The sequence below is a fragment of the Euleptes europaea genome, chromosome 9 (genome assembly GCF_029931775.1).
Source record: "Euleptes europaea isolate rEulEur1 chromosome 9, rEulEur1.hap1, whole genome shotgun sequence".
Lineage (NCBI taxonomy): Eukaryota > Metazoa > Chordata > Lepidosauria > Squamata > Sphaerodactylidae > Euleptes > Euleptes europaea.
In genome coordinates, this window is record NC_079320.1 from 70,723,134 (window position 1) to 70,742,493 (window position 19,360).

A 19,360-nucleotide genomic window follows, 5' to 3' on the forward strand; every position below is an offset into this window, starting at 1 on the left:
CTCTCCCTAGCTTATGGAACGGGCTGCTCGTCAAGGTCCCGCAGGTGACTTCGCTTCGTGAAGGTGAGAGAAGCATCGGCCCCTGTAACACTGCTTTATCCACCGGAGCTTGTAACGGAGGGTAGATTGCAGGACTTTTATTGCATCGTGCCAGCTCCTGGGGGGAGGAATTGGGGGGTATTGCTTTAATTACGTATTTAAGCCAAGGGAAACAGGATATAAATGTTGTAATTATTAAATCTTCATTTAGGAAAGGTTGTAGCAGCGTGTCATCCCAAAAAGCCTTTTCTGAACAGTTGATTAGACTTTCTGGATTGGTTTTGAGGACGGACTTGATTTTTTTTCAGACAATTTAGATAATGGCATTAGTATAGGTTTTTATGCATACTGCATGAGAACCTTTTTGTTTTTGTTTCTGCAAAAGATATTTCATAAATATTCTAAGAAAGGCACTTTTGCTTGTACTAGGTATGCGTCTGCTCAGGCCCATTCCCAGATCTAGGGTGAAGTCATCCCATGCCAAGAACATTCCATGCAATGAAACCACAAAAGTTTTCTTTTTTCGTTGGGAATTAGTATACGAGTTTTGTCTCTGTCAGGACTGCAAGAATGGTTAAATGTTTTGTTTACATGGTCTCAGGGGGCAGCGCTAGCCACTTGGCCATTGCTGATTGGTCCGTTCAACAAATATTGGTCATGTGATGGTCCGGCACCTTCCGAGAAGCTGTAGTTAAACTGCCGTTTTCATTAAGAGAAGTCTTACTGTGCTTCACTTCTTCTTCCTCAAGTTATGAGCCAAAATAGGCGACAAGAGAAGAAAATGAGTTGTAGTTAGGAGTTTCAAAAGTTGTGATATGAGGGTTGAGTCACATGGATCCAGTTCATGAAGTGAGTGGAGAGTCAGCTGTCTAGACATTTAAGAGAAATTCTGAGTTAATGCTAACTATTGGCAGAAACCAAGCCAACACATGGAAGAATAACTGAAGCTATCTTATACTGAGGCATACCATTGGCTAATCTAGGTCACTATTGTCTGCTCTGATTGAAGAAGAGTTGGTTTTTATATGCCGACTTTCTCTACCTTTTAAGGAGAATCAAACCGGCTTACAATCTCCTTCCCTTCCTCTCCCCACAACAGACACCTTGTGAGGTAGGTGGGGCTGAGAAAGTTCAGAGAGAACTGTGACTAGCCCAACGTCACCCAGCTTGCTTCATGTGTTGGAGTGGGGAAACACACCCGGTTCACCACATTACAGTCCACCGCTCATGCGGAGGAGTGGGGAATCAAACCCGGTTCTCCAGATTAGAGTCCACCACTCTTAATCACTACACCACGCAGCTCTCCAGGGTCTCAGGCCGAGGTCTTTTCACATCATCTCAGACCTGAGCCTTCTAAAAGGAGATGCCGAAGACTGACCCTGGGGCCTTCTCCATGCAAGTCCTGAAGTCTACCACTTAGCCACGGCCCCATCACCCAAAGCGGCACTTAAAACAACCTTTTGGATGCACCTCTGCTGCAAGCCCCTGGGTTTTTAAAGAACATTCAAGGAAAAAGAACTGAGATCTCTCAAAGGCAATCCTCCAAGAGATACAAGTTTATTTAGAGAAGGAAAACCAAAGGAAGAAACAAAACCAAAACAAGTGTGATGCGACAGAGGGGTTGTTCAGGTGGAACCGCAGGTTAAGATCAAGAAACATCAACCGGAGAGAAGGCAGACTGCTCAACCAAGAGAGATGAGGCGCTGATCCAACCCTGCTGGAAATCACTCACTGCCAATAGAGAGAGCTCAACCAAGGCAACGTATTACCCAAAGCTGGCCCTGGATGAGGCCTCTCTTCCTTTCCGCTCCCACAGTAAATCATACCTTTATACTCAATTGTGATGTTCTGCTTACAGTTCCACATAACGTCAAAATACATTCAGACTTCCCATCCTATACAGTCACTTGATTGCCACTGGAAGTTAATATATGTTTCCCTTAATTTATAAAAACCATCCCAATGAAGGAGGAAACAAACCTAGATGGAAGACCTCGTTAAGTGTTCCTGCACACCAGGGTTCACATCTTCTCTGTAAACACACGTTTAGAAGAGGTCAGAAGAAAGCGTGCAATTGAATTGTAACTTTGTGGTCCATTTTTAAGGAAGGCTGTATTTGCCAACAGCAGAAGGTGTAGCAAGCAAATGTCATGGATTGGCTACCAGTTACCAATGGATGAGCATCGTCTAAAAGGACATTCATTCTGCACTAGGAAAAAAAGTGGTGCTTACATGGAAATAACGTTTTAAAAAGTGGTGTCACTCCCAATTACTGAATGTATCCAACAGATCAGACCATGCAAGAAGTAATAAGATGCTGAACGATGAAAAGACTGACAGGAACAAAAAGGACACCTATGCAAGTGACCCCTCTTATTTCCTGGGACTCAGGTCCTGAAACAGACATATCTGGACTGCTTAAGAAGCGCTGGCAAGAACAACATAGGGGAATTTCCCCAGGGGAGATAAAAGTTCCACATCTGCCCTGAACAAATTTCCCATTGGATATTACAACGGAAGACCAAGATACTCACCAGCTCTTCTCCAGATGTCCAGAAGTTTTATTGCTGCCCCTGCTTTAAGGAAAGCTTTTTTTTTTTTCCAAATGATCCTATACGTAACAATGTGGGAATAAGCCCCACTGAACTCAGTGGAGTCTACTTCCAAGTAAACACACACACGGCTGGGTGTTTAGGAACTCACTGAGCTCAATCGTCAACTAATTACTGTTGAAAGTCTCTCTGAATACTTCGGAGAAAGAAGGAGTACTCTAACAGACACAAATTGTACTTCCACAACTGGGGGTGGGGGGAGTCTGGTCTATATAAGGAGCTCAGCCCTGGCTAAGATTGTTCTTGGACTGTCCGACTTCAGATGACAAGTTGGGGGGAGTCACCTGACTGACTGCTCCTGCAAAATCCTCCCACCTGTAGAAAATTAACATGACAAAGATTCGAACTCCGCCCACTCCAACATGCTGGTTTTGTGCAGGTTAGGATTGTTTTTGGTAGGAGAACCCTTTGCCCACGCAATCTGCCTCCCTTCCCCCCGGCAGTCTGAAGTCCAGGAGAATTTTTAGCTTGTGATGAGCTCCTTTTGTCTGAATTGAGACTCTGGCCTCAAGAGACAGAAGGAAGCCTCGGCAGTAACTCAGGTTAAAAAGGCTTTTCAGTATTCAGAAAATTTAATTTATTATAGAAAAACTGAACTACGAAGGCTACTCAGATCCCTGTGTTAAAAAGTCAAAATCTCTGCACAATTTTCCCTTCTAAATTTTTATAGAGTAGAAATTAGCCTAAGCTAAGAACAGCCATGCAACCTTGCTGCACTAGAGCTTGTGAAAACTCTTCTTTCAGTAGCAGCTACTTTACACACTAGCCACTTTACACACTGGCCACTCTATCCAAAACACATTAGGCTTGATCCTTCCCTATGCAGGCATAGTTCCCATGGAGGGTATCACCAGGGGGAGCAAGAGACCTTCTTCTCCACACCCCTGGACATACAGCAGGCCAAGCTCATATGGGGCTTTGGAGGTCAGTGGCTTGGATCCTGCAGTAGATCTCCACTAAAGGAAGGCATTCCCAGCAGCAGAACCCAACTCCCTTGCCTCCTCCTCTGCGAGCCTAAATCCCCCACCCCCAAAAAAAATACGGCTCCAAGGAGACAGAAGACCCTCTAAAACAGCATGATGGGCAAATTGGGGATCTGTAGTGGGAGGGGAAATCTGCAATTCCTGGAAATTCACCACAGGATGCAAGCTTGTGCATACCTCTTGTATCCTCAGCCAACCCTCCCCCCTCCCAGTGAAGGAGCCCAGCTTGATGGAGTGTTCCTTGACCGGGGAGGGCAGGTAAGGTTGGGTGAGTGGACAAAGGGTACAGGAGGCACATCTGCGATGGACTAACACAAACTTTGCACATGCGCCCACACACGGACAAAAGAGAATATGAAATAATCTATGGCAATGCTCCTGTATGTTGGTGGCATGCCCAAACAGAGTAGGACTGTGACCATTATTTAGAATGGAGTCCCATTGATTTCACAGTGTAATGTGCATGTCCGAAAACAGGTTTAGGATCAGGGCTGTAAGTCATTTGAGGTTAAGAGTAAAACCAAAGCCATGTTTTGAAGATGTTTAACATTATTTCACCAGGACCACAGTCACTTCCAAGATAAACTGAAGTCCATATCCATCGACATTAGTTAGATCTTTCAAAACTATGTTGAGGATGGGATTTCAGTAGTCTTGCATATGGAAGACAGTGAAAAAATAGCAGGGCATTTTTACCATCTAGAGAAATGTTTACTTTCCAAAGAAATAAATGTTATGGGAAGGGAGATTTTCATTCCAAAAAGCATTACATTAATCTGAACAATTAACTCAGATGCTCAGTTGGGATTGTTTACATTCAGAGTAGACCTCTTCCCCTACAATCGATTTGTATTGACTACAAAGACTTAACTTAATTGAGCAAACTTCTTCCATTTATTGAATGGAAGGAATACTGACTCAAACGTACCGTGTATGTAGATATTCCATTTTGTTACCCCAAAGAGACTACAAATTACACTGCAGCAACGCTTTTCACCTCATTAGACATAATCCAGCTGATACCCACTTTATACGATTGCTGTTGTAACCAATATGCCAATAAAGGTATTGATTAATTATAGACATAATCCAGCTAATGCTGCCTGGACATTTTTGGGGGGAGAATAAATTATTTTCATTCAGTATTGACAAGAACAGACACAACCGCGCATGGGCTATTTTGTATGATGCAGGTAATTTTTTTTTTTTTTTGCCTTGAGTATCTTGTCTAAGACGGCGGCCATTCATTGCTCACAAAAGCACAGCAAAATCTTCCTGAAAAATCAAGATTTTTTGTTTGTTTGTTTGTTTAAACATAAGATACAATTCACAGAAACAGGCTCTCAGAAGAGAAGCAACAGATTTTTCATACAACCTTGACTGAGATGCAGAATTTTATAAACCCCCAGCAGAAGTACCAGCTGCTCCGAATGTTCATTAGAGACACACCCATCTGCTTCCCAGAAGCCAGCTACGCAACTGTGGGCGCCAGTCTGCTGATAAAGGAAATGCTACTGAGACCCAGCCTGCGCACGAAGACGGGACACGCTGGCTTCGTGATGACATGTTCAACGACAATCCGCAGCTCGGTGAAGAGAGTCCTAAAAAGAAGATTTTTTTTCCCCATGTCAGAAGGACGTTTAGGCAGCGCCAGTTACATGTCGCTCTTTGATCCGAACGCCTCTTCGGACAAGTGAATGGAACAATCTCGCTATTGGAGAGGTTATTCTACATTGGACTGTGCTGAACAATCTTGTATGGGAAACTCGAGATGCAATGTCAGGTCACAGCGGAGGTAAGGAGCCACAGAACAGCCTGCAGCCAGGGACGCCGAGGGCTATGCCGTGCCTGCCTGATTCAATCTGTGCCTGGTTACTTCCATTTTATAGATAGCTTTGGGGCTGGGGGCTGGCTTCTAAGGATTCTAGCTTTTTTTGCTGCTGCTTTGTTTTACAGCCATTACTCTTGTTATTGCCGCTGTTATCTTTTCCCCTTGCTATTTATTTTCTATTGAAAACCGCCTCAGGAGCCATGAGCTAAGGGTGCAGTATGTACCCTTCAAGTTTCCCCATCTTAACATGTCCCAATAATAGCTAGGCAGGCTTGTTTTAGCACTTTTCTACCTCCTCTTTCCTCCAGAGAGCTCAGGGTGGTGTACGTGGCTCTTCCCCTCCTCCGTTTTAACATCTCATTTCACACACAGACGCAGGAGAGCCACCAAGGTGTAGTGGTTAAGAGCAGTGGTTTGGAGTGGTGGACTCTGATCTGGAGAACCGGGTTTGATTCCCCACTCCTCCACATGACCTGGATCTGGTGACCTGGATTTGTTTTCCCGCTCCTGCACATGAAGCCAGTTGGGTGACTTTGGGCTAGTCACAGCTCCTTTAGAGTTCTCTCAGCCCCACCTACCTCACAGTGTCTGTTGTGGGGGGGGAGGTGATTGTAAGCCAGTTTGATTCTCCCTTAAAGGGTAGAGAAAGTTGGTTTGTATAGGCCAACTCTTCTTCTAGGTTAGGCAGAGAGTGTATGACTGGCCCAAGGGCACCCAGTGCTTTTCATGGTGAGTGGGGATTTGAACCCGGGTCCTCCCAAGGTCACAGCCCAGCACTTTAACCAGTACACTACACTGGTTCTTTGCTACAGCCTCAAAACCCGCAGAGAACCCAAACGCTCTAACTCCACACCCGAGACTCTTGGAGCTTGAGAGAGACATCTGCATGGTTTCAAGTTAAAGAGGGCCGCTCAGCACCTCCCCCTTGTGAATCCTAAAGTCTACGCTGTAGGCAGTAGCCAATACAAAGTGTGGTGGTAGGGCCTAAAGCACCACATCTCTAAAGTACAGTAATGATTGCGAGAGTGTGGGAATTCCCCCCTGGTTTCTTACCGGCAATAAGGATTTCTGCGGGAGGAGTAACGGAGCGTGAGAAACCTGTAGTAAATGAAAGGCTGCAGCAAGCTTCCCTGTCCACTGGAAAGAAAGAAAAGGGGGGAGGAGAGTTATAAAGGAAGGGTTAATTTAAGGATATAACGTGTGTTCTATCTGGGCTACAGAACAGCTCAACCTTTGTCAAGAGGTCAAAGGATTGTTGGTCATACCTGAAGAGCATGAACACAGTCGCTGGCATCAAGAATATCTCATTGCAAGCTATAAATTTGAGGATGTTCTGCTGGTTAGCATTTAATTTGTCCAAGAGATTTCGCAGGAAAAGAAGACTATTTGAACCTCTCGCCTTCAAAGGGAAAAGAAAAGAAAAGTCAAAACAAACAGCTTTTGCACTCGCTTTACACTAAGAAATGTTCAGCCTCTCAGTATTGGGCAAGCATTTTACAAACTCTGCATGCCAGTAGACAGCTATCTGAATTTCCGACGTCTAAAGAATAAGCGGGGGAAATTTCTGGAGGCCTTTACAAATAGTTTTCTTCAGAAACAGAAAAGCATAGTTAACAGGCACATTGTGAGATGCAGTGGTTTCCTGTGACTCTGCTGTCAGTCATACCCCGCAAAAGAATATTTCACACTTTGATAGAAATTGAACGTACACCTTTTTAGAAGTGCATGTATTGTACAGTTGCAACAAAACTCAATACAAATATGGTGGACTCATTTGCTGCTCATATAAAAGAACTGTCACACACATACAGATCATCTACTTTTTAGGGTTTTTTAAAAAATTAAAGAGAAGAACTAACTCTGGGAATAAGGATTACAAATTAGGGTCTCTTGCCCACCTAAGAGTGTATCAGTATTTATTATCACGGTCAATGACCAGCATAATTTTTAAAAACAAAAAGAATTAATAATAATTCCAATATATAATCATTCCTGATCCCATGGTTTACAGATACTAAAATTCCAAATAAAATGTACATAATTTAGAACAATAAAATAAAACCGCCTCCCCATCGAAGCACGAATGGATTTTGCTGCTGTGCAAAATTTTGCTACCTTCTCTACACTAACAGTGTTAACCGCTGGACAGCCAATGAAATGAGATGTCTTATGATCGCTCGAAGGCCCAGACCAATCAGGAACAGGGAAGACCGAAAGTACAGTTTTAAGTGCAGCTTGCTTCATCTATCATACCTGCTTCAGAGCCCCTGCAGACATTTTGCGCAGGGGCCACTGAAAAGAATGAGAGGTCTGCAGAACTAGCCTGCTTTGCCATGAAGCTCCAATTCCGTTCAGTGCTGCTCGGGCAGGAGATGCTCCCGGTCTCATGCGCGGCTGTGGTTTTACACTCCCAGCTGTTAATCCTCCCCCGCTGCAGATCAGGAAGCTGGCCCTGCTTTGTGCTGTGCGGCAATATTAAACAGCGCGTCCTGCCATTTCCTCCCTGCCCCCCAATTCAAGGGGCTTACAGCCCACACCCCTCCCTCCAAACCAGGACAGCCTCTACGCTGAAAACCCATAGATCCCCCCAGTAAGGATCCCCACTCTTCTTGGCTCTCCTCTCACTCCAGCAGCCATTTCTGAGCCTGGGAAACATTATTCGGGGCTGCCCTACCGACACAGGTGGGACCACATGCTATTATCATACTTACGTCCAGGACCTTCTTCGTGTAGGTAGCAGCATGAAGCAAAGAGAACAACAGAACAGGGAAAATACTCACTGAAGCAGACGATAAGGAAAAACTGCACACATTTTTAACGTGAGGTCGCACATCCTCATGTTATGAACGTTCAAACGCATACTCCCACTTATGGTGTCATCACGCCTTCGGTCTCTGGCCGGTGTCCCAGGAACAAGAGGCTTCCAAGGAGGCCTGGCTACATACAGTTGGGCAGATAGGATAGGGAGAGCTCACACGCTACGGATGCCAGGTCCCTCTCCGCCACTGGCGGGAACTTTTTGGGGTGGAGCCTGAGGAGGGCGGGGTTTGGGGAAGGGATTCAGCGTGGTGCAGAGGAACTGAGCTCTATCGGCTATAATACTGGGAGATCTCCAGCCATCACCTGGAGGTTGGCAACCCTAGCTCATGCCCCGTCCTTTGTACGTGGGAGGGCAATTTTAACATGGAGAACAATCAACCAGCTGATTACTTGGCAGGGCCTAGAGTCAAGAGCACACTTGTATACTTTCTAAGGCTATTTTTGAGCAATGCGCCAGAACCAATGGAGAAAGGGGGAGACGCTACTTTCCAACAGGAAGTGGGAACTCTGGCCAATTAAGCTGTCAGTTCACTCCTCCATCAAGGAGGCTGTAGCTCTGCTTTGCATGCAGAAGGTCCCGGGTTCAATCTCCAGTTAAAAGGATCAAGCAGTAGGTGATGGCAAAAATCTCAGCCTGAGGCTCTCGGGAACTGCTGCCAGTCTGAGTAGACAATACTGAGCTTGAGAGACCAAACGTTTGAGTCAGTATGAGGAAGCCTCCTGCAATCATCTGTAAAGAGGTCTCCGCAGCATCAAGATCTATTTGGTCAGTTAAAAGAGTCCAGAGAGCTCCTGTGCAAAGTTTAACCAATTAAAGATTTGCTAAGCAATTTTTTTAAAAGACCCCCACCCCCATTAATTAACAGGGCACCATTTTATAAGAGGTGTTGCTCTTCTCTCTCCCTTTGGCCCCTTTGAAGTAGTGTCTGAATCTCCAGAACCAACTGATGAAGAGGTAGTATTTTAACATTCAAGTCAGAGAGCTGTCAACTGCATTCTCAGAAACCAAGCTCAAGTAACAGGAAAACCACCACAACGGTCCTGGGGAGTTTAAGCACACAAATCGAGAAGGGGCTTCTTCATGCGTAGCCAACATGGCTTGCTTTTTAATGTTTATGCTACTAAATTCATCAAGAAGAAGAGTTGGTTTTTATACCCCGCTTTTCTCTACCGAAAGGAGTCTCAAAGCGGCTTACAATCTCCTTCCCTTCCTCTCCCCGTAACAGACACCTTGTGAGGTAGGTGGGGCTGAGAGAGTTCTGAGAGAACTGTGACTGGCCCAAGGTCACCCAGCAGGCTGCATGTGGAGGAGTGGGGAATCGAACACAGTTCACCAGATTAGAGTCCGCCGCTCCTAACCACTACACCGTGCTGGCTCTCAACCACCTTTAGCAACACAAAGCTGCTTAAACTTAGAGGCCTCTCCATCCATAAGCTGCTGGATGTGCCGTACGTTCTGGGAACTGCTTGTTTCTGTTATCTGGTTCTGAAGCAGTAAGTCCACCCATGACACCACCCCACCTCGTTGATGACATTTTCATCCCACCGTTCCTCCAAAAGCAAAAGTCAGCATATGCCCCACACCACTACTTTGATTCTCACAGGACCCCTGCGAGGTAGACCAGGCTGGGAACGAGCAAGCAATCCAACGCCGCCCAATAAGCTTCGTGGCCGAGAAGGGATCTGAGCCCCACATCCAGCCCCCGTGCCTCCCTCATAACCAAGCCGCTCTGGTGCGGAAGTGTTCCAACTCTCTAAGGGACCCTTTTGAAGAAAGGATACTTGTAACTGGGTAGGAATTCACAAAGATGAGGGAATACAAGAGATAGTGGCAGCTGTCCTCCAGCAGCGCCTGGGCCAGGAAGGCCCGGCTCAGCTGGAAGTGCGGCAGCCTTTGGTGAAGCCGGAGGGCGCTGGTGAGGGCATTTGCCAGCAAGGCACGCTGATAAAAGCTCGCTGCTTCATGCAACCTGCGAATTACCAAAGGAGAGGTTACCATACAAACCAAGGCACAGCTGCTGGCCTTCCTCCCACGAGCATTGCATCACCTTCGCAAGGGCTCTGGGGCCGGGCCAGCCTCCCACAGCCGAGGCACAATGCCTACTTCCCACTGAGAAGCAGGCCCAGTACTCTGAGGCTGAACCGTACAGGTACATGAAGTGGGGAGCAGGGAAGGATTCGTAAAAAATGTCTTGTGTTTCTTTGCAGAGGAAAGAAGACAATGATAAACAACACAAGAATACTTTTGTGTTTTGAAACTAGTCATCTCTGGCCTGGATCCAATGGAATGTTTCTGCATGTGGAAGGATTACCATCTGTGCGGATATCACGGTTTTCTCTCCTCCCCTGTCCCCCTGCAACTCAAAATCACCCCAAAATATTTTGGGGAGTGTATCAGGAGGCAAGGAGTGGGGGGGGGGGGGGAATTGCATGCCACAGATGAAAAACCTTCTGGCCACAGAAACGCTCCAAGCTTGTATATCCAGTGTTTGGCAAAACAGACATGCAAAGCAAGAATATTAATACTATTCAGGTTAAAATTCACTACACTTGCATGTACACTTCACAGCTACTACTACAGGGGACAACAATTAACAGAAAAGAGGAGAAGAAGAGTTGGTTTTTTTATATGCCAACTTTCTCCACCACTTAAGGAAGAATCAAACCGGCTTACAATCACCTTCCCCTCCCCGCAACAGACACCCTGTGAGGTAGGAGGGACTGAGAGAGTGCGACTAGCCCAAGGTCACCCAGCTGGTTTCATGTGGAGGAGTGGGGAAACAAACCCAGTTCACCAGATTAGCCTCCGCCGCTCGTGTGGAAGAGTGGGGAATCAAACCCGGTTCTCCAGATCAGAGTCCACCGCTCCAAACCACTGCTCTTAACCATTACACTACACTGGCTCCCTTCAAATTCAAAATACTTTAATGAACATAAATATCAAAGCTTTGAACAACAGTGTGAACTCACTGAACGTGCATATATAGACTGCAAAAACAGGCATAAAGGTTACTGAATATCAGTAAATATTTACCTATTGATTATAATAGGAGAGATCTCAAAAAGCTCAGTTGCCCTACTGAAATCTACCCAGGTTCAAGAGCGGCTGGACTGCGCCTGTGTACTCTGCATAACGGCTCAACCGATCAGCATTCTCTGTCCCACTTGCTCCCTAACATACTGAACGTCCTCTCAGAGGGCCCCCATAGCACAAGGGCACTGCGGCTTTTAAGACACTTCTGATACGTACCCTAGAAGGGGCAGGACGAATAACGCTGAACAGTAAACGGTGAATACCCGGGACAGCCACATCGCTGTGTCCAGTTTGTTAGACATCAGGAATTGCTACAAGGAAAGGAAGCCAGGATGTAAAATATCAGTCACCTCCAATTAGGGGGGGAAAAAAAGGTTATGAATATGGTGAATTACAGGCAGTATGGAAAATATATATATAGGAATTGCTACAAGGAAAGGGAAAGGAAACCTGGATGTAAATATCTGTCACCTCCAAGTAGGAAAAAATATATTCTTGGTTATGGGTATGGTGAATTACATACAGGCAGTATGGAGAATATATATATAGTTTCAGTAAAATCAGGACTTACCGTACATTTCCAAAGAGACAAAGAAGCCTGCTTGCTGAGGCTTTGGGGGGGGGGGTGTCAGGATGCCTGCTCTTTGCACAGGGCAAGGGACCCCTGTTGCTCTGCTAACAGCCTTGACAGCTAGCTGGTGAGTGCCCGCTGCCCAGCACTACAGGGAACAGGCTGGACAGACCCAAACTGATCCCTGCTGTGCTTCTGGCCCACAAGGAAGCCTTATATTGTCCTGAGCACCAGGGATATTTGCTTTGCCTCGTGGCGAGGACAGCGGGCAGCTTATCTCAGCTTTTGCTTCCTCACCTCAACAAGCCCGGGCAACAGTGACAGATTGACTACAGGAAATGCATTGGCACACTCCTCACAGAAGAGTACATCCAAGGCACTTAGAACGCTGCAGGGAATTTCCCACAGTCACTTAAAATGGTCTGGGAGTCCTTTGCTATGGGCCATGCATCACAGACCCCAACACGGCGGGCACTTCTCACGCTAAACCTGTCAGGCACAAACACAGCCTGGAGGGTGACCAAAGAGAAGGACGTTGTTAGGACTTGGGCCTCTGCTTAAGAACATAAGAAAGGCCATGCTGGATCAGACCAAGGTCGAGCAAGTCCAGAAGCAGTCTGTTCACACAGTGGCCAACCAGGTGCCTCTAGGAAGCCCACAAGCAAGACGACTGCAGCAGCATTGTCCTGCCTTTGATCCAAAGCACCTAATGTAACAGGCATGCTCCTCTGATCCCGGTGAGAACAGGTATGCATTATGACTAGTATCCATTTTTACTAGTAGCCATGAACAGCCCTCTCCTCCATGAACATGCCCACTCCTCTTTTTTTAAAAAAAAAACACTTTATTTTATAATAACAACAAAATAAAAATGCAACAACAGAAGGTTAAACATCGTACAGTCGAGATAGGTTTCAATACTTGGTTCCAATAGATGTTCCAATATTATACATCAGTACTTTTCACAGAAATCGTACCACTTAGCAGAACTTAATAAATGCAAATCATACAACAGTTTTATGAGCATCGTTTACTTTGTGATGCCCCCTTTCCTACATATTCTAGAAAAGGCAGCCATCTATTTAAAAAGTTTGTAGAGTAAGATACGTTATTTACTACTTTGAGTTGTGAAGATATCTTATATAAAATTATCCACTCCCCTCTTAAAGCTTTCCAAGTAGGCAGCCAACACCACATCCTGGGGCAGGGAGTTCCACAGTTTAACTATGCGTTGTGTGATGAACTACTTCCTTTTATCTGCTTGCCCCTGAAGGCAGTGACCCAACTCTCAAACCTGCTCCAACATGATAGAAACACTGCTGAATGTGCTTTCCCAGAGCTGCACCAGCACATCACAGTGGTTCAGGGGCATGGCAAGGAGGCTCCTACCAGTGTGGTGTAGTGGTTAAGAGCGGTGGTTTGGAGCAGTGGAGTCTGATCTGGAGAACCGGGTTTGATTCCCCACTCCTCCACATGAGCGGTGGACGCTAATCTGGAGAACTGGATTTGTTCCCCCCACTCCTACACACAAAGCCAGCTGGGTGACCTTGGGCTAGTCACACTCTCTCAGCCTCACCTACGTCACAGGGTGTCTGTTGTGGGGAGGGGAAGGGAAGGTGATTGTAAGCCAGTTTGAGTCTCCCTTAAGTGGTAGAGAAAGTCAGCATATAAAAACCAACTCTTCTTCTTCTTCTACCACATGCTAAGTGCAAGCACACAGCGCCAGAGTATAAGCCAGGACGGGCCTGCCCAAACACTGACGCACCAAGCCGCCTGTGGCAGCTCTAGGAGGGCTTTATTAACCCCCTTTTCTCCCACTGCCTGCCTGAGACCGAGACAAGAAGGCAGCCATCAATCCTGGCACACCCCCAAAATGCACCTGGTTGGCCACCATCGCCACAATGAGTGGCTGGCGGCCCAGGCTTGGTGTAAGGCAACATACACGGAGACAGCTTATTGTAATCTGAGAGCAGCAGATGGTTGGAAACCAATGCACAAAAGGGAAGCCTGGCCCACCTCTCTGTGTTTTGCCCAAAGGCCTGTCTGCCTGCCAAGTAGACAGGGGCAGGATAAATCTGGTTTTTAGAGAGCCACACCCACCCCGTGCAGAAAAACACAAAACAGACTAGCAGGATGCTGGTTGTCTTCCCCACACACCCCCAACCACAGCCGCAAGTACTTTGATATTACTACAGTCGGTCTACTTGCAAATTTGGGTATGGGACTGGGTATGGTATGGGACTGGCTAGGCAGCTGGCAGCCCAGACAATTTTCTCCACATTGATTGAAGGAGGATAAGGTGTGTGATACCTGACCTGGATGGCCCAGGCTAGCCTGATCTCGTCAGATCTCCGAAGCTAAGCAGGGTCAGCCCTGGTTAGTATTTGGATGGGAGACCACCAAGCAACACCAGGGTTGCTGGGCAGAGGAAGGCACTGGCAAACCACTTCTCTGTTAAGGCTCTTGCCATGAAAACCCCAAAAAGGGGTCGCCATAAGTCGGCTGCGACTTGATGGCACTTTACACACACACAAGGTGTGTGATACAAAGCATGCTTGTGTGGAAGTAAGCCCCGCTAAAATCAGCAAGACTTTGTTTTGTATCTGTTTGCTTCTGATGCATTATTCCCAAGCACCCCAGAGAAGCCAGGCAGCATTTAAACCCATGCCAGACACATCACTGCTTTTAGTCACATTCACTGCTATCTGCACAGCAAGCAGGCTTGTGTTAGTGCAGCATAGTATCTTTTTTTCAGTAAAACACTCAGGGCTAAATACTTTGCTTATGGTCTGTGCTTGCTATGAGATAGAGATATATTCCAAAAGCCCATTTTGTTCAACAGCTGCACAATCAAATACACATCTATCTGTTAAGTGGTTCAGAAAATATAACAAGGTAGGTTTGAACTCTGGCAGCTCTGTTTTTAAAACAGGCACCCAAAGATGAGTTTACACTTTCACCCTGGCCTGCAAACTTCTGCCCACAGCAACAGGCAGGAAAGAAGCCAAGACAGAGGGACGTAAGTCACACTCCAAGAAAGAAGAAGAAGTGTTGGTTTTCATATGCCGACTTTCTCTACCACTTCAGGAAGAGTTAAACCAGCTTACAATCACCTTCCCTTCTCCTCCTCACAGGAGGTAGGTGAGGCTGAGAGAGCTCTAAGAGAGCTGTGACTAGCCCAAGGCCACCCAGCTGGCTTCATGTGTAGGAGTGAGGAAACAAATCCAGTTCTCCAGATCAGCGTCCGCCGCTCATGTGGAGGAGTGGGGAATCAAACCCGGTTCTCCAGATCAGAGTCCACCACTCCAAACCACTGCCCCACACTGGCTCAAGTTCACTGAGGTCACAAGAGGCAAAGGAGGAGAGCCTTCCCATCCTTTTAAGAGCACAGAGAGTGGTAGAAGGGGCTGCATCTCACGCAGGAACCAAAATGCCCTGAAGCTTTCACCCCATAAGCCATGATCTGCGAGAGGTATGCGTGATCACCCAACAGGTGTAAAAAGCAACCCCCCTACATGTGCTCAGCACGGGCCCCGTGAAGCAGAGTGGTAAGCTGCAGTACTGGTTTGAGGTAGCCGGCTCAAGGTTGACTCAGCCTTCCATCCTTTTGAGGTCGGTCAAATGTGTACCCAGCTTGCTGGGGGTAAAGTGTAGATGGCTGGGGAAGGCACTGGCAAACCACCCCATAAAGCATAAACAAAGTCTGCCTAGAAAATGTCGGGATGTGACATCACCCCATGGGTCAGGAATGACCCGGTGCTTGCACAGGGGACCGTTACCTTTTTTTTAACATGTGCTCAGAGGAGCTCATATGGTTTTGTCAGGGCAGCAGCATTCTTTCAGTGGGCCTGCTACAAACTTGTAACATAGTTTTCCACCCTTGGTTCCATCCCATCATATTACTAAACCCAGCAACCCCAAGCGCTCATTGAAGGCATAACCCAAAAAACTTGGGTGCTTGGCTTTGAGAACAAGTTCAGGAGCTAAGCATTCACCTCTCACAAGCTCCAGAGATCTGGGAGTTATGAGTTCAAATCTCTGCACTGCCATGAAGTTTGCTGGTTGACCTTGGGGCCAGTCACACACTCTCAGCCTAACTCACGCAAGGTCACTGACAGAACTCTGGGGAGGGAAGCACTTTTTTTTTATAAGGATAAGGAGTGTTGGGCTTTCCAGCATGATAGAGGTTTATACAATTATGTACAGGATGGGGGGGAGGGTAAATGGGCAGAGAAAAGTTTTTCTAAAACTAGAACTCAGGAATACCCAATGAAACTGATGGGCAGTAGATTTAGGAGAGACAAAAGGAAATACTTTTTGCTCAATGAGTAATTAGATTACACAATCCACTGCCAGAGTACGTAGCAATGGCTGCAACCATTCACAGCTTTAAAAGGAGATTAGGCAAATTTATGGAGAAGTCCACCAACAGCGATTAGCTGGGGTGACTGAAGGGAGCCTCCACATACAGCAGAAGTAAACTTCGGAATACCAGTACTGGGAGGCATCATCTGGTGAAGGCCTTGACCCCTATGCCCTTTTCTTCTAGAGCAGGAGTGTTGACAAAAATGCCACTTTGTCTGGCTATGCCTTGCCAGTCCAGGTTGGAACTGGGGGAGTGGGGGGGTGGTTGCCTCAAGGGTCGGATAAGAGCTCTCAGGGGCTGGATTTGACCCTCGGGCCTTATGCTTGACACCCCTGCTCTAGATTAACTGGTTGGATTCTGTATGGAACAGTATGTAGAACTAGATATGCCAATGATCTGATCCAGAGGGGCTGTTTTTTTAAGTGGGAGGACTAGATTCACCTCCCTGAGCTCCCCGAAGGAAGGCAATAGTATGGTGCAGCGGCTGCAGTGTCAAACTAGGATCTGAGAGACGCAGGTTCGAATCTCCACTTTGCCTAGGGTTGCCAGATCCCTCTCTGCCACCAGCAGGCGGTTTTTGGGGGCGGAGCCTGAGGAGGGCAGGGTTTGGGGACGGACTTCAACGCCATAGAGTCCAATTGCCAAAGCAGCCATTTTCTCCAGGTGATAGAGATCACTTGAAATAGCAGATCTCCAGCCTGCAGGTTGGGAACCCTAACTTTGCCCCATAAACTCACTGGGCAAGTTTTAGGCCAGCTACACACACTCTCTCTCTCTGCCTAATCTACCTCACAAGATTGTTGTCAATGTGAAAATGGGGACAACAATACACACGCCCCAGGATCCCTTGGAAGAAAGAGCTCTCTTTTGAGCCCCGCCTCTCCACCTGGGAGAACCCCAAGGTGGTGGCAGCTTGGACTGGTGGTGGCAGCATGGAGAGCCTCGCCTCTCCACCTTGGAGGACCCCAAGGTGGTGGCAGCTTGGAGAGCCCCGCCTCTCCACCTGGGAGAACCCCAAGGTGGTGGCAGCTTGGACTGGTGGTGGCAGCATGGAGAGCCCCGCCTCTCCACCTGGGAGAACCCCAAGGTGGTGGCAGCTTGGACTGGTGGTGGCAGCATGGAGAGCCTCGCCTCTCCACCTGGGAGAACCCCAAGGTGGTGGCAGCTTGGAGAGCCTCCTGCAAGGCTACCATGCCCATGGGGCTCAGCCGCAAGTGGCCTGAAACCGGTTTATAGCTGCCCCGTGTAGACAGACCCAGAACAGGTGCCAAAATCTCTCCGGGGTGGGGGAGGGATGAGAGGTGGAGACTGGAGAGACAGGAATCCCCTCCCACACTCACCACGGCTCCTCCGCCGGCGCCTCCCTGCATGGGCCCGTTCTGCGCCGTGTCCGCCATGGCCGCGCCGCCCCAGCTCGGGAAGGAGAGGGTTAATCCGCCGGGACAGTAAAAGGCCGGAAGACTCAGGCCGCTCCGAACGAGGCTGCTGCAGCAGCGGCCGCCCCACGCGCCGCACAGAGAGCGGCGAGCCGGTTCCGGGCGGAAGGGAGGCAAGAGAAGGGCAACGGCCGCCAATTGCGCAACGCACGCCGGAACCTTCTGGCAGGGAGCGAGGGCCTCGAGGCAGCCCCCGGTCCGTGGAACGCTCGCCAGTGCGCACGCGCCCGGGGGAGGGAGAGAGCGCTTCATCCGGGTCGTCGGCCCGCCCGCCCAGGAGCATGATGGGGCGTGTAGTCTCCGAGGCTCTGAGTGCCTCGCTTCCATCCAGGACTGCTGGGGGGGCCTAAAAAAAAATTAAAAAAAAAATGAAGAAAAAGGAGAACAAAGAAACGCAGCCTAAAAGTCAGGGGGAAACCAAAGGGGTTGAGCTGAATGTTTATGTTATTATATTATTTATTATTATATTATATTATATCTATTATAACAACCAATAAATCTATTTTTTATTATAATTTGAGCACAATTGTTAGGGTTGCCAACCTCCAGGTAGTATAGGATTGCCAGACCCCTCTCTGCAACCGGCGGGAGGTTTTTGGGGCGAAGTCTGAGGAGGGTGGGGTTTTTGAAGGGGAGGGATTTCAATGCCATAGAGTCCAATTGCCAAAGCGGCCATTTCCTCCAGGTGAACTGATCTCTATTGGCTGGAGATCAGTTGTAATAGCAGATCTCCAGCTACTACCTGGAGGTTGGCAACCCTAAGGTAGTAGTTGGAGCTCTCCTGCTATTAGAACTGCTCTCCAGCCGATAGAGATCAGTTCACCTGGAGGAAATGGCCGCTTTGGCAATTGGACTCTATGGCATTGAAGTCCCTCCCCTTCATAAACCCCACCCTCCTCAGACTCCGCCCCAAAAACCTCCCGCTGGTGGCAAAGATGGACCTGGCAACCCTAACAATTGTATTTAAAAACACAGGGCCTAAAATACAGGCTTCCTTTTTTTAACCTAGTCTACATGACCCCAAAAGGGGTCGCCATAAGTCGGCTGCGACTTGACGGCACTTTACACACACACATGACATTAAAAAATATATCAAGTTCCAGGAGGACTGAAATGAGAGGGGGAGCAGAGGTGGCTGAAGTTGAAAGAAGTCAATCAGAGAACATTTTGTGTGATGCAGAGAGAGCAAGAACAGGAGATGGATGAGAGAAAAGTGGCCAAAATTGGAAAGGCAGGTGCCTTAAATATAAGACCAATATTCGCATGTGCCACTTAAGACGCTCTGGAGCCTCTCTCCTGGTGTTGGTGTGCTACTGTGAAAGACAGAAATGCATTTTTAAATGTATTTATATAGATTTTTAAATCAATTTATGGCCCTGGAGGAACATGGATCTAGAATTGCATTTCAAACTTCCTGCTAAAATGCACTTCAGATAAAACGCAGGTAGGACAAGCCTTCTCAGTTTCACGGAAAGCAGAGTAGGGAAAGAAATGTGTTTTATCTGAAGTCTCCCACACCATTTTATCCATAGAGTTGGGCATATTTGGGGATGATTTTTTTTCCATGAAGTACAGTTAGCTACAGTTTGTCAGTTTCATCACTGCCACTTTCTTTCATTTCTCTACAAGGGGCTGCAATTGACAAGATGGGGAAGGATCGCAGTCCAT

At 47.4% G+C, this 19,360-nt stretch overlaps 1 protein-coding gene across 1 annotated transcript; it reads right to left on the bottom strand.

Annotated features, from left to right (window-relative positions):
* Positions 1–5,010: 5,010 nt before the first annotated feature.
* Positions 5,011–17,686, bottom strand: TMEM33 (transmembrane protein 33). Its single transcript, XM_056855542.1, has 7 exons — positions 17,597–17,686; positions 11,536–11,630; positions 10,068–10,255; positions 8,177–8,244; positions 6,731–6,864; positions 6,519–6,602; positions 5,011–5,235 (listed from the first exon to the last, which is right to left on the bottom strand). The coding sequence occupies exons 1-7, from the start codon at positions 17,651–17,653 to the stop codon at positions 5,106–5,108; spliced, it is 756 nt and encodes a 251-aa protein (XP_056711520.1). The 5' UTR covers positions 17,654–17,686; the 3' UTR covers positions 5,011–5,105.
* Positions 17,687–19,360: the final 1,674 nt, after the last annotated feature.

Excerpts from the sequence above, each read along its gene's own strand:
- TMEM33 (XM_056855542.1), bottom strand. The coding sequence starts at position 17,653 with ATGGCGGACACGGCGCAGAACGGGCCCATGCAGGGAGGCGCCGGCGGA. Across the intron at positions 10,256-11,535 it reads TTCGTCCTGCCCCTTCTAGG|GTTGCATGAAGCAGCGAGCT; the intron begins GTACGTATCAGA and ends GGTAATTCGCAG. Across the intron at positions 6,603-6,730 it reads ACTGTGTTCATGCTCTTCAG|TGGACAGGGAAGCTTGCTGC; the intron begins GTATGACCAACA and ends CTTTCTTTCCAG.